General features: G+C 38.8%; 1 protein-coding gene across 2 annotated transcripts in view; it reads left to right on the top strand.

Annotated features, from left to right (window-relative positions):
- The first annotated feature begins 4,455 nt into the window (after window positions 1-4,455).
- Window positions 4,456-14,379, top strand: part of spata17 (spermatogenesis associated 17) — a 40,133-nt gene continuing 30,209 nt past the window's right edge. For both annotated transcript variants that reach the window (XM_085452074.1, XM_085452063.1), the window contains exons 1-5: window positions 4,456-4,574; window positions 5,159-5,248; window positions 6,334-6,415; window positions 7,811-7,861; window positions 9,947-10,050. In XM_085452074.1, the coding sequence (XP_085308200.1) occupies window positions 4,507-4,574; window positions 5,159-5,248; window positions 6,334-6,415; window positions 7,811-7,861; window positions 9,947-10,050 (395 nt within the window). In that variant the 5' untranslated portion in view covers window positions 4,456-4,506. The remainder of the gene's footprint in view (window positions 4,575-5,158; window positions 5,249-6,333; window positions 6,416-7,810; window positions 7,862-9,946; window positions 10,051-14,379) is intronic.

Genomic DNA, 14,379 nt, shown 5'->3' with positions numbered 1-14,379 from the left:
CTAAGGTCTGCAGTGATCACATGACTTTAATAAAACCCTGAAATTAACACTCATATTTGGTCCTCTTATAAGCCCAGGTACAAAAACTGTTACATTCATTCTCTACATTACTATTATTTTGTGTGTCAAAATCAGCTTGGAGGTTAAAAAAAGATGAATAAGTAGATGCAAGAAGGGAGAACACAAAAACCAACAAAGAAACAGAACGAAGGTTAACGTAAATGAAAAATTTGACAGGAGAAAAGCAGAGAAAGACTGTAATGTTCGACAAATGGAAAAGCCAGTGGCAAAGCTAGTAAGCAATGCCAATCTGATAGAGCAAGCAAAGCAAAGCTAGAACAAGAGAACAAGGGATGAACGCGACAGCAGATGGGTAGGGGCAGATGAAAAGAACAAGTGAAGTGTAAGGACTGAAGTGCCTTAGATTGGCAGATGTCTAAGATGCAACACTACACCCTACCATGATCAGAGTGTAGACTGGATGATTTATTTTCCTTCTCCAATATTGAGTTCATGAAAAAAAAAAAGATCTACATTCAATTAAACTACTGAGGGTTTTATTTTGAAAGGAGAATGTGATTGTGGGCGTGGATGTGTGGAAGTAAAGGAATGGTCATCAGATGTGGCAATCATGCAACAAAAAAGTCTTACTCATCTTACTCTATTCTTCTGGTCTTTGATTGCCATTCTGTCCATTCTCCTTTCTTCTATTTCTAATGCATACTGAACCTAGACTTGTAGATGTTATGCACAAACATGCAAATAGAAAGTGTTTGATCTGAACCATGGTTTTACTCTTTGGGGACTAAGACGGGCTTTTCTTTATTAGGCTTTTCTTAAAATACAGATTGTGCACAAAACAAAGATATTAAAACTTGCTGGAGCTAAGGGTCACACAGTTTGTAAGGGTACATTGTAAAGTGTTGGAAACTCCTGGAAAAAATCAGGTCGCGGTGGGAGAATACTGGATGTAATAACAAAAACTTTTACTTAATTCGTTTTTTAAATGAAATTAAACTGTATTTAAAATTTTAACTCAGCATTTAGTTGCAAACTGAAAACAATTAAAGTTTTTAAAAGATGTGATTTAATTGTATCATTTTTTCTAGTCTGACAACAACACATTTACATTTGTCTTCTGCTGTGTGTGTGTGTGTGTGTGTGTGTGTCAAGAGAGAGAGCAAAATGACATATTGTTGAAAAGAAGAATGAGAGGCGTAATGATGGAACAATAATACCATATGTGTATGGTAGCCTGTGTGTATGTGCTTGTATTCGTGCGCGTGCGTGCATGTGTATGTGTGTGTGTGTGTGTGTGTGTGTGGTGATGAATCTCTCATTGTGACAGTGGGGCCGGCAGCAGCGAATGTCCTTCTGGGTGGGACATACACTCACACATGAACACGCAGACACACACACATACAGAGATACAGGCATACACAGATGGAAACGACCACACTAATGGATCACCCCTGTCTGCACGCAATCCGCCACAAATAATGATGAACCACCCCTGCATTAAACTATTTTACACAATGCTCAATTCATTACTTTGCGCGCTCTCTCTCTTGCTCTCTTTCTCTCTGCTCTCCCTCTCGCTCTCTCTCCGGGTATAGGTGAGCTAATAACAGTATGATATTTCTCCTTTACCAGCAGAATTGTAGTTTTTATCCATTAGTAGGATATTAGGAATGAGGAAAGGTGGAAGGGAGGGGATGGGATGGAGAGGGAAAAATAGATGACTTTAAAAATGGTTTAAAAGCATTGCCACTATAAAAAGTAACAGCAGCCCCAGGTGGAAAATATGAAGGAACAATTTGCATAGTTTTGCAAAGAAGAACAGGAACAACTTCCCACATTGTAGCATGGCTCAAACTGAAAATGTTTAAACCATGTTTTAAAGTCTGAGCTTGTGTGTGATGAGTAATTCCATTACTTTTTTATGGAACATAATGGGAAAATCACCACTGATGAAAATGATACCAGTGGTTTATTCATCACAAAACTCATCTTGGAAATTATGCGCAGTTTACTTGGATGCTACTAAGTTTACAGTACTTGATATGAAATATGAAATCAAACCCTGAATTTTCTCTTCAAATATGGTGCCATTTGGAATTTTTTTTAGCATTTGTGTTTATTTAAAACCTAAATTAACTACTCTTTAAGTGTTTAATGCAGGTCTAAAAAAATATTTGAAACGTGAGTTAATGTGAATGAATTCAAAATTAATAATAAATTGCTGATTGTAACTTCATTAAAAATCTTTTTCCTTAGTAGAACATAATTTTGATTTTTCTTAAAGTTTTCCAGTATTTAAACTTTCAAGGAATACCTTATAATTCTTTTATTAAAAAAAAAAAAAAAGCATACCAGTGGGTTAATGATTAGATAACAGCTGATACAAATATCTTTTTGTCTAAAAGATATTTCCCTGCTTCACTTTGCTCAGTGTGGGATAGAAGAGAAGAAAGAGTCATTATGGATTTCAATTAAGTGATCCCTGGGCAGAGAGGGATGCGTCAGAGTGGGGGAATTAATGTGCTGCGGACAGATGTTTAATAATAATGGCCGAACTGGCCCTGCCGAGAAACACACATTCCATCCGCCGCACCCTACTGTGGTGGAAGGAACACACATGCATCGAAAGACACACAGACGGCCTTGCATACACAGACGCTCACGTATAATCAGTCACACACTGACACATACAATAATGATTCATACACATGCACTGTGTGAAGACATGTGCGGCAGTCACATAGCTACAGACACTGGTATCTGTGTGTGTGTGTGTGTGTGTGTGTGTGTGTGTGTGTGTGTGTGTGTGTGTGTGTGTGTGTATCTTTATGACCAGTGCTGGCCACAGTGCATATGGCCCTCATTTAGCAACAATGGGCATGGACAATGACTGGCGGGAAGAGCTTCCTAACTGTGAGAGGTGACTCTAGGCGTGTTAAATGACATGCCCCATATGGAGAGATGGAGAAAGAGATGGAGAGAGTATATACATGGGTAATCCTGGATAAGAACTTATCGCCTCAGTGAGCAAGGGAAATGTTTTGATTGAGAACAGACAGGAGATGAGGAAAGTAGAAAGAAAATGGAAAAGTAGAGACAGAAGACAGAACTGCTCAGAACAATACCTGGAGGATGAAAGTACACCTAAGTTGTTGGAAGGGTGTGTTGTATAGAGGAATGTGGAAAAGATGTTAGGCTGAGTCTGTAAGTGTGTCATTAGAAAGAGTGTAAACAGGATGTCTTTTTATGAAGTGGTCTCACTCTCCTTTTTGTGCTGTTCTCTCACAGATACACTCCTGGTGACACCTAATCAGTGCTGTGGCAGGACGAATAGCCTGCAGCATTTTTACAGTCTTGTCAAAAACAAAGCTTGCCCCCCCCAAAAATCTCTCTTTTCTCTCTCGCTCATTCACTCGCTCTCTTTTTCCTCACATGCGCTGTTCATACCCTCTTGTCACAACAACATTTCTCCAGTAATTACTAGGGTGGTCGCCCTCCTATCGCCCTTCGATGGATGAGCTGAGCCACCATGGGTTCAACCCTCCAGCCATAACTCTACCTAGGACGTCTGCCTACTGCTCTTCACTACTGTGGTGGCCCTCAGACAGCAAATTGGCCTCAGAGAAAGACAGAGAGACTGAAAGGGATTCTCAAACAAGCACACTGCCTAGTTCACAGAGAAACAAGCCGAGGCATGCCAGTACAAAAACACATGTAAGAGCAATGAGACAGACATATACTCATTCACTTTCACTATTTGTGGTTTCCCTGTCTCCAAGGAGTAATCTATAATACAGACAGTCTTTTGCTCTGACCACTGGCCAGACAGATATATTTCCTTGCACAAGTACAGAAATACACACACAGACACACATATACACCCTGCTTAGGTGATCATTTTGACAGGGCAATATGACTGAAGGAGAGTGGAGTGAAGATGGGGGAAAATGTGGAAGGAAGAGTGGGGAGAAATAAACTGATAACTGTATGATGAAGGGTGATAACGTCAGGAGAGGAGGGAAGTAGATGAAGGGATGGATGGAAGAAGTGAGGCAGCTGGCAGATCAATACACAGATCCACAATCTGCATCTATGAAACGGGCGCTTTTTAAAATCTCTTTTAGTTTTTTTTAATGCCTACTATTCTTATTACTTACAAAATGTTTTTGCTTTGGTATAGTAAGTGGGAAGTGGTTTGCAGGACGAAAAAGAACATTTTTTCGTGAAGTTTTTATTTCTATCATGGATTACTTTTGGAATTTATGGTTAAATTATAATGTAAACTTGTTTGCATACAGCGCATGATATTAACCCAATTCGGTTACTGGAATCTGTTTAAACGCTTTACAATAGTCGAAATGAAAGGAAATAGACACGTTAGGAGGAACTTTCCCTTTTCCTGTGAGTTTTGAACGCATCTGCAGCACCCTGGGAAACACCTGTGTTGTCAAGACAACATGTAAACTCTCGCTTGAGTACACCGACATGGCGGAGCTGTTGAAAATAAAACGCGAATTTGAAGAGTTCCAAAAGGAATACTACTATACAAACAGGTATGGATTAATGATTTACATAACTATATATGGATACGTTTAATTGCTTTATGAGTTCTTGTTAGCAGTTTAGCAGTCAGCATTTAGCTAACATCACCCAGAACTAAGGCTAGCGTCATGCGTCTACTGTGTATGCTAATAAGCTTTTGCGGTCCCGTTTTGGCGTTACAATGCAAGTTTTTGGTTCCCTAAGAATGACAGTAATGCTCAGAAGCACCCTACGAGTAAGCCACACAAATGGGGCAAAGTTTAGCTGTGTAACTTGCCAGTAAAAATGTGTTGTTGTTGTTTTTTGTTTGTTTGTTTACGTATGAAGGACTTATTATCGCTTCTCCAAAAGGGTTTAGCTAAAGTCAAAGGAAAGTGGCGTTTAGTCTCCAAATGTTGAAAGATTTTTCAGCCAGTTTTAATAATTGGTGTTATAATGAAGCTTAATATGCACTTTTCAGAAAATTCTTAAGTCAGCTATGATAACAATGTATTCTCTTTACTGTATATCGTGCCTGCTGCCATGCGTAGTAAACTCCAATGGCTCGTTTTGAGCCAGGCGAAGAGTGATATATTTTTGTGTTTATGTATTTCAGAGAAGCTGATGAGAACAGAGAGAAGGAGAACCAGGCCGTCACCCAGATCCAGAGCTGGTTCAGAGGCTGCAAGGTGCGGGCTTACCTCAGGTATGGTATATCTCTGTGATCCGATTTGTATCTGTAATCCATAAAAAAAGACTTTTGGTGCTCATGCAAAAACAAAGCAGACATTCATTTTATTTATCAATGTAAGTGTAGTTCCTTTGGAGTTGTAAAACACTCAGACAGGCTGTAAGAGTTCATATCAAGGGAAACCCTGATATTAGCTCACTACCATAATTATCCCACTTCCAGAAGTTTGCAAATGGCCTGGAGGAATAAATGTCGCTTGCACTCTATGCTCTTTTCTCACACAGAGAAATAAATGTCTCTATCTCTGTGCTTGTTCCCATACTGTGACCCTAGCACCATTCTGCAGGGTCAGCAGACAAACTTCCAGACAGTAGGTTAATTCAGATTACTTTAGTTAATTGATCAATGCGTTAAGTGGATAATTAGCAACAGTTTTAGCTGCCTAAGTGCAACTCCGGGGTTGTGCTAGCCCTACTATAAGCATTGATTTTCTGGGCATATAAATGGCCTTTTGGAAATTGATGGCCTCATTGGAGGCAGAGAATCGCAGTGGACTTGCATTTAGAGTATGTTTGAAGATGAATACAAATGTGTACCGCTGACTATAGGAGGTGGAAGGCTCATCGGACATGATCGAAAAGCCTGGGAGAGCACGAATGGTCTATATGTGTGTGCATGTGTGTTTGTGACAGCTTGTATTTATAAGCATAATGTTTCCCTGACCTTTCATTTGAGCCTTTTCACAACCTTAAATTTGTATGCAGAAAATCACTTTCTTTTTATTGTTTTCCCTAAAAAAGAGTTTATGTTAGGAAGTTAAATTAATTGAATAATTAATAAATTAATTCTAGATAAAGGTATTTTTTAGCTTATTCATAACTATGGAAACTTTCCATTTCATGCTTTGTTAGGATTGAGCTTTCTGGGGGAGGGTTGCAGAATTGCTTAATTTCTCAGCTTAAACAACCTTGTTAATGACCAGTGAAATTTGCCTTTTACTTCCCTTACGTGTTTCTGAATAACTTTTTCCAGGGTTTCCTTCAGTTTAACTACTAAAAAAACATCCACCCAATCCTCTCCTCAATTTGATTTTATTACAGCCATCTGCACAAGAAGGCAATCATTATACAGAAGATATGGCGGGGCTTCACAGCAAGGGCACGTGTCAGACAAATGGTGAAGGTAAGCCAGTGCCTGGAACGACTATAGATATATTGATTATGCTATGATAGCACGCATTAGAATTCAATTGCTATATTCCTAAAGTCCCTGCGTCTGACCTTAAGAAATATAATTCACCCATTACACATTAGGAAATTAGCACTTTGGAAAAATGATGCATTATGATAAGGAATTCCATCTATTTCACAATTCTTGGGATGCATATAGAAAAAAGAAAAGAGTTGTGTATCTATGTGTGTATGTGTATGCTTTAGTAAAACAAGGCCCCATTTTCAGCATATTGCCTCCAACTGCTTCTTAATTGAACAGATTGTTGATACCGGATCCAATACCCAGCGCTCTCACGTATAATTTTCCCCTGGATTGAGTTTTGTAAACGTATCACAACAAGCTATTTATCATGCCTGTAAATTGACTGTTTGCTAAAGCATAACTGCCAGCCGCCGTTTGGGAGGCGTTCAAGAAATGGAAGGGTGGTGGTGGCGGGGGGGTGTTGAAATAAACAATGAAGGATGTGTCACATCACACATATGGGCTAAAAAGAGGCTGTTTGGTCTCATTTGGAAACAGACAAGCGCTAATTTGAATCACTCAAAATTGCCACAGTGCACTGTTTTGAAATTAGCCCTGAGAGATTCTACTCTTCACCTCCTTTATCTCTCTCTGTCTTTTTCTCTCTTGCGGACCTTATCGTGTATAATGTGATGTGCACAAAGCCTCTTCTCAAAACATCAAGCTGAATTTACAACCTCCTTTCAAGTCTTTGTCTTCCATCTCCTTCCTCTTTTTCCTCTCTTCCTTGTCGTTATTAAAAAAGACGTGTTGAGATATGAATCCCTTTTATGGCCCACACTCCAGTTTGCTCCTGAAATGTGCTCCCAGTGGTTGCCTGGCATGTTTGGAGTGCGATGGCTCGTTGAGTATGTTGCTGAATATTCTCTGGCCTTTTGTTAGTCTGTTCTGTGGCAGTCCTGTCATTGATTATGAAATCCAGAGGAGAGCGTTTGGCCGTCATACATCTCCATTAGCGCGCTGCTTGACTACCATAGATTTTCTTGGCCCTTGTCTGTGTTAGTGTATTAAGAGAGTACTGTCCTCCCCTTGATAGAAAGTCCCACTAACCACTCTCTCTCTCTCCTTTTTTCTCTCTTTGTCTCTGTCTCTCTTCTGCTCTCTCTCCATCTCTCTGACTTTTTCTCGTTCCTCTTGTCTCTCTTGCTTTCCCACTCTCCTTTTCTGCCCCCTTCCCTCCTCCCTCCACTCTACAGTGGCCCTATCTATGCTGCCTGTGCAATGTATTATGTATAAAGAGCTCTTTATCTTTGACGCCTGCTGTGGACAGATCAGAGGGTTGGGAGACAAGATGTAACACCATCGTTTCCTTTGTGTTCACAGGCGGCATATTTTATCATGAAGATGAATTTCTACGAGGAGATGGCGGTCAGGGTAAATATCACTACACTGTCTTGTTTTAGCAAATGGAGTGTCGTGGTGGGAGCCCCTGTGAGTAGCAGCCCATAAGCATCATATCTCTAAATTTCTTTAATCTTTTGTTGGCCATTTTTCTCCCTTTTTAAGTGCAGCATCATGTTGGTAATCCAGTATAATTTATTATTATTAAAAACCCTATAAAAATGGACAGATTTCTATATCAGAATGACCTATCATATTTATATGTCAAACCACAGCAAATATTTTATATATAACGTTAAAAACTTTTTTTTCACTTTGCTTAAATGCTCAAGGCCCTGAAATACTGTCTTTATCCCTGAACACCTACTACTGTTCAACTCATAAATCATAGCTCTGTGGCTGTGAGTGATGCTTTGGCACTTTTACACAAGGATATTGCCTAGAAATCTTATATTTTAACAATTCCATATAGGCCTTCTCTTTTGGTGAATAGTTTCATGCCTAAACCGTTAAAGGGTTTTATAGACCAACAAAAGAATTTGCCAGTGTTTATTGAAGAGAGAGATTCACTGTCCAGCTGGAAAGAGATGTTTATAATATTTTCGTATTGGTGGAAAAGCTGGGGAACTGAGGGCTTTACGTTTTACACATAATAGGAACCCAAACAAATAAAGCTCACCCCCTGCTTTTACAATAAATTTCGCATTATAGGAGAGACATAGATTCACAAATAATGTTTGACCCAGCTGTTTAGGTCACAGGGTGAAAGTTCAGAGGTGATGTCGACATGTAGTCCAAAAGAGAAGCTACTGAAATAAGAGACCTATGTTATCTATGAAAATAGCCACAATTTCCTATAGGAGACAATAGGAATTTTAATGGAGAACTGTGTTAAAATGACTGGTGCTTAGAGGTTACCAATGCGAGAAAGTACTGGGTTTAAACCCCAGAACGGCCAAGTGAGCCTTTTCTGCGCTGAGTGTATCCTCTGTGTCTGTCTGGGGTTTTTCCGGGTGCTCCAGTTTTCTCCCACTGCCCTTGACCAAGGCTTTAGCCTCATATGTGAAATTGGTCCCTTGGTGTTGGACTGTGTACTGCCCACAGCGCCTAAAGAGAAGTCATGGGGCAAATCCAAAGACAAAAATTCTCAAAACAGATTGATTACATGTGACTTTAGACTTTAGAAATAATAAATTAAAGGACAATAAGGGAAATACATGCAGTATCTGGCCTTTTTTATGATGCCACCTGTTGAAACTTTTCTACTATTTACACCAGACATACAGATATAGTACTTAATACCTGCAATATAAATCTTGATCCCACGTCTTCTGACACATACTCTGTACTTTCTCGACTTCAGTGTTTGTGCTGTTTCAATATGACCTGACATTTGTACTTTTTTTGCCAAATAAGTATATATTGTATAAATGAAAAAAAAGAAACCCACAAAGCACACCCAACACATACAATCATCTGAGAATCCCCTTGTGACATTTTCTTTAAATCAATTTTAACTCTATTTCTTTTTCTCTCCCCTCCTGATGTCTTTATCTTGGTGTGGTAGCTAACAGAGGATAATGTATTAAGGCCGTAATAGAAACCAGTGTTTACATGCCGCACCTCGTATTTGTATTAGATTCAACAGCATCGATTTCACTAGTCAACAAAGGTCAGCAAGAACTCGGGAGGCGGCAATTACTTTATTTAAAATTATCTATTGACTGGCAGATCAATGCTAATTCTCATTTTGCTCTTTGTTGTTTTTCCCTATCCTTTACTTCTCCTCTTCTTTCTTCTTCCCTCTTCTCATACCGTGATTATTCTTTTACCTGCCATTGTTTTAATCTCCTAATTAGTCTGAAGGACATCCGCCCCTATGCTTTAAAATGGTCAACTGTTGTGTGTGGGTGTGTTCTGGCTAATCTGCAGCCTCCTCAATCAGTGTGGATGATGCCGTTAAATACATGGTTATGTGACAGTTTGACAGTCTGTCTCTCTCGTGCTGGATTGTCCCTCTGAAAGTAGGGATTGTATAGTTTATTAACAATGGTTTAAAAAGTGTCCTACTTAAATGTTACATTTAAACTTCATAAAAACTTCTGTAATCCCACACAGATCCAGCGGACATGGAGAGGATTCTTTGTGAGGAAGTATATCCATAACTTCTATGCACGAAAAAAGTATATGGAAGGACTTGTCATGAAAAATGAACTAGTCAGGTGAGAAAAAATAGTTTCATTTATGAGACCTTAAGAGACCTGAATTAATTTTTATCTTTTTATTTCATTTTATTTTCCTGAAACTCACTTGAAGTTGTGTTGCTTTTGTCTTTCTCACATGGCCAGTACATGTGTCAGCATTCTTCTAGATAGATTATAACCGATATAATACAATATCTTCAATTAAAGGAAGCAAATATGGGGTACCTTTTTTGCACAAAGGAATGCAAACTGGAAAGGATAAAAAACTTAGCCTTAATATGTTCTGTTAGAACATGGTGTATCTTTGCCCACTGACTATGGCCTACTATATAGCCTATCAATCAAAATGAATTGATTTGATTAATGTAAAGACAGTTGTCTGAAAGGTGTATTGTGTATGCTTAACCAAAACACATGACTGGAGTAACGCGAAAGGAAAAGTGAGGATATGAAAGAGACTGAGAGACAAAGAGAAGCGAAAGACAGAAGAGAGAGAGAGAAGTCCTCTAAAGCGCTTGAGGCTAAGAGAGAAGTGAACGATGTGAAGAAATTAAAAATTAGCCTCTGATTTGAACCGCAGCTCGTGCATTAATAAAACATCCTGCGCTTCAGGGCTTACTGCTAGAGATACACCATCTTTTATTTTTGACAAAAAAAACCATCACGTTTAGCTAATAGTCACATTTTTAATGTTGCTAATATATTTTACAGGAAAATATCTTTAGGCTTCCTGCTAAAATTAAATGTAAATTTGTTAAAGTGCTCCTTGGATCACCGACTCTCCCCCCCTCACTTCCCCAGCAGCGTTTTACCTTTCCTCCACGCTCTTTGCCCCTTTTAGAAATAGGAGTGACTAGGCTGTTAAAGTCCATCATGGAAGAGTTGCTGCTATAATATAACACAAAAATGAGCACACACAAAGACATGTCAACTACGTTAAGTATTCTGACCAGTCACTGGGATTATTTTGCTTGTAATGTCTTAATGAAATTTAAGACATTACAAAAGTACAAAAAATGATTCATAGTAAAAAGTATTCATAATCAGGCCAAATTTTAACCACACTGTAATAAAGCTACAATAAGGAAACAATCAGACCATTGATCTGAACTGAACATCACTTCATAGGACTAGATTAGATTAATTCAGAAGTATGCAAGCTATAGCTTTTAGTTTGCAAGGACCTTGCCTAAACAGTATATGCATATACTGTGGCTCCTGTCTCTTTGCACCTTTTGCACAACTTACAACAGTTAACAAAAATCATAGGAATTGAAATTTAGAAACAAGGAGCTATAAGGATAAAGTGACCAGCTATGTGATGCTATTTCATTTTAGGATTCTGGTCTTATGCTTTTGTTATCAGCCGTGGTACATTCACACTCTTACTCATACACACATTTATGCAAAAACACACATACACACATGCACATGCAGCCCCTCCTCCACAGTGGTTTGGGGTACGAGGTCACTTTCACTTCACTTAATCACATGTTTATTTAGTGCTACTGGGGTCACGATCAATTAACGCCGTGCCGGCATTTATTTAAAATATCCTTTCTCTGTTAGCTGCTAAGCCCTCGGATTGCACACTGCCTGATCACTAACCCTGCAAAGGTCTGCTTTTTAATCCATCACCATGCTCCCTGCCTCCGCAAGTGTGTCCATCCGTCTGTCCAACCACTGCATAAATTAATAAATTCAAAGTCAGATGAATGATCTCCATTTATTGAAGGCTGATCAGCTGTGCATGGTAATGATGTAGGAGTATTGCATATTTTCCCTTCACTGTCTTTGTCCTTTTTCATTCTGATTCTCCATTCCAATCTCTTTCTCATGACAGAGCTCCCCAGTTCAAAACCATCTGTATCATTTCATTAGGTACAACTAATCCACGCCACTTACACCATCCTCTTTTATCCACCGCCCTCTCTCCGCCTCCCTTTCTTAATCTCTGCCTCTCGCCTCTCTCTTTCTCAATCTATTTTGTTCGATATCTTTCTCTCTTGCTCTCCTTGCCACAGGTTCACTATGCTTTAGTGTCCATCCTCATTCATCCTTCCTCTCCTTCTGCATAGCCTAATGAAGTCAGGACCCCAGTGCAGTCCCCACTCTGCCACAGTTTTCCTTGATACCCCAACAATTTATCACTTTGTCAGGGAGACACTTAAAGTTCCTGGGCTTTAATAAGGGCATGCTGTGGGACGATGGGGGCAATTAGGAAAGCGGAGCAAGTCCGCTTTGCATATTTACTAAATGTGCTGGTGTCATCGTTGCTGCCACTAGCACGGCCTGTTGACTGCATGAATTATTCCTCTATCTGCAATAAACAGCGGGGTAATTATTACTGCCATAATCAGATAAATAATTCTCCCTGTGATGTTGCAACAACATAGTGAAATCTTTTAACTTATCCTAAAGAGTGCTAAAAAAGGAGGCTCAGAGAGAATTTATGGACTGTCACTAGGCTGAAAAGCACAAGTGTTTTCTTCTCTTCTTTTCTTTTGTGCTGTGCTGTGTCTCTTCGTCTGTCTACTTTTTTCCTGTCTCCCTTCATTCCAGCCTTCTTCATTCCTCCATCTCTTGTGTCCCTCTCAAGGACATTCATGAAAGGAGAGCTGCTATGTCGGAGAGAGTGTGGGTCTGCCCTGCGATCACTCTCCCCTTCTATGCGTCAGTCTTTCTTTTACTGCTCTTCCCTTCTGATCCAGTTTGGATGCAGACAAGTTCTCTCTTCAGTCTGATTGGATTTATATATTCGCTATGTGTGTGTCTGTTGAAGTTTAATGTGGATGCACTGCTACTTGTCTCTTAAGAAAATTACTTTGAGAGTGAACAGTGGACAAAAGTCTGTAATATATTTGAAATTATTTGTTTTTTTCCTCTCAGTTTATTGAATGTGGATTAGCAATATTATCAAAGCTGGGGTTAATTGTTTTCTTAAACACCTTTGGGTGGCATTAGTTTTACTACTTTAGTGAATTAGTTAATCAATCGGTCAGTCACTTAAATGGAAAGGCTATGTTATGAGGGTGTTCAAGGCTCAATACATTGAGCTGGCCACTGTCTAAATTGACTGGCTGACTACCCTCTCATTGCCAGCTATTGAATCATTCAATTGGAGCAATTAAAACAGCCAATCAGGTCAAGCCTCCATTAAATATTTAGAACCTGGCCAATTAGCTGCTCTGGTGCTGGCCTGGATGACCGAAGGTGTGGCCTGCTGTCCCACAATGCCTCACTCTCTGATGTTCCATTACTCCTTGATCCCCTGTTTTGAACCAGAGCTTAAATTATTGAGGAAGAAGTGAGAAATGTGGCTTTATTATATTAGACATTTAAATAAGTTAGAAATCCAGGGTGAAAATGTCAGTAAGGGTTTCAGTCATTTAAAAGTACTTCAGGTATGTTTGATTAACTTGTCCAGCGGTTCAGCAGCCATTAAACATAATCTCTAGCCACAGTGCTTCAGGAATACAACATGACAGGCTTAGCGCATTATATGTGCCTAATGTTAATAATTGTTATTCAGTTTTTATTTTATGTCATATATCTATTTTATTATCACATAATCTAAATGGCAGAATATCATGATTCATGAATCATAAATATATGTATTAATATATTTATATAATTGGTGTTTCAACTCCAATTAAGGAATGAAAGTTGTGACATTATTTATTATTTAATTGCACATCATCGCATTTCAAAATTGTTCATGCATGATTATGTTTAGCCCTTTGTTGCACCTCCAGCAGTGGTACAGTATAGTTTAATGTTACTGGGATTAATGCAGTGATTTTTATCCGGCTCACTGCTAATTGTGTGGCACGAAGAAGAGCGTAGATGCAGCTTTGCACAAACAGCTGGAGAGAGACAGAGAGGCACCAGGGAGTTTATTTAATTTCTTCAACATGAAAAGATGGTTTTATAGGGGACAAATCAAGGTTCACATAGAGCAATTAATGATTTATCCTGTTGTAATTAGGTATCAGCTGTAAAGGTAAAATAATTTAACACTTGCCTGCTTTTTTATCTCCTTATTATAGGTAAAAGTGTTCTTTTTGACTTTTACCTTTTTTTGTGTGTGTAAAATATTTAATATGCATAATACATTACATCACATACTGTTAACATGAACTGTTAACTGATAATAATCAATACATTAGCTCAATTTTTGTTTCTGTTGTTATAAAAATAAATGCACAAAAAATTCCCCATAGTTGGACCTGGCTTGGGATCAGTTTAAGGCCTGAAAATGCCCTGTAATCCTCTGAGGAACTAAGGAGATCGATTGCTGTGACTTTAAAAGTGAAATGTTTTCTCTTTATTGCCTTTTTAAATTTT

This window comes from Copadichromis virginalis, linkage group LG1 (assembly GCF_057382275.1).
Source record: "Copadichromis virginalis isolate Kocher_CV1m ecotype Utaka linkage group LG1, C_Virginalis_male_GT1.1, whole genome shotgun sequence".
Classification (NCBI taxonomy): domain Eukaryota; kingdom Metazoa; phylum Chordata; class Actinopteri; order Cichliformes; family Cichlidae; genus Copadichromis; species Copadichromis virginalis.
This window is presented reverse-complemented; position numbering and strand designations above follow the sequence as displayed.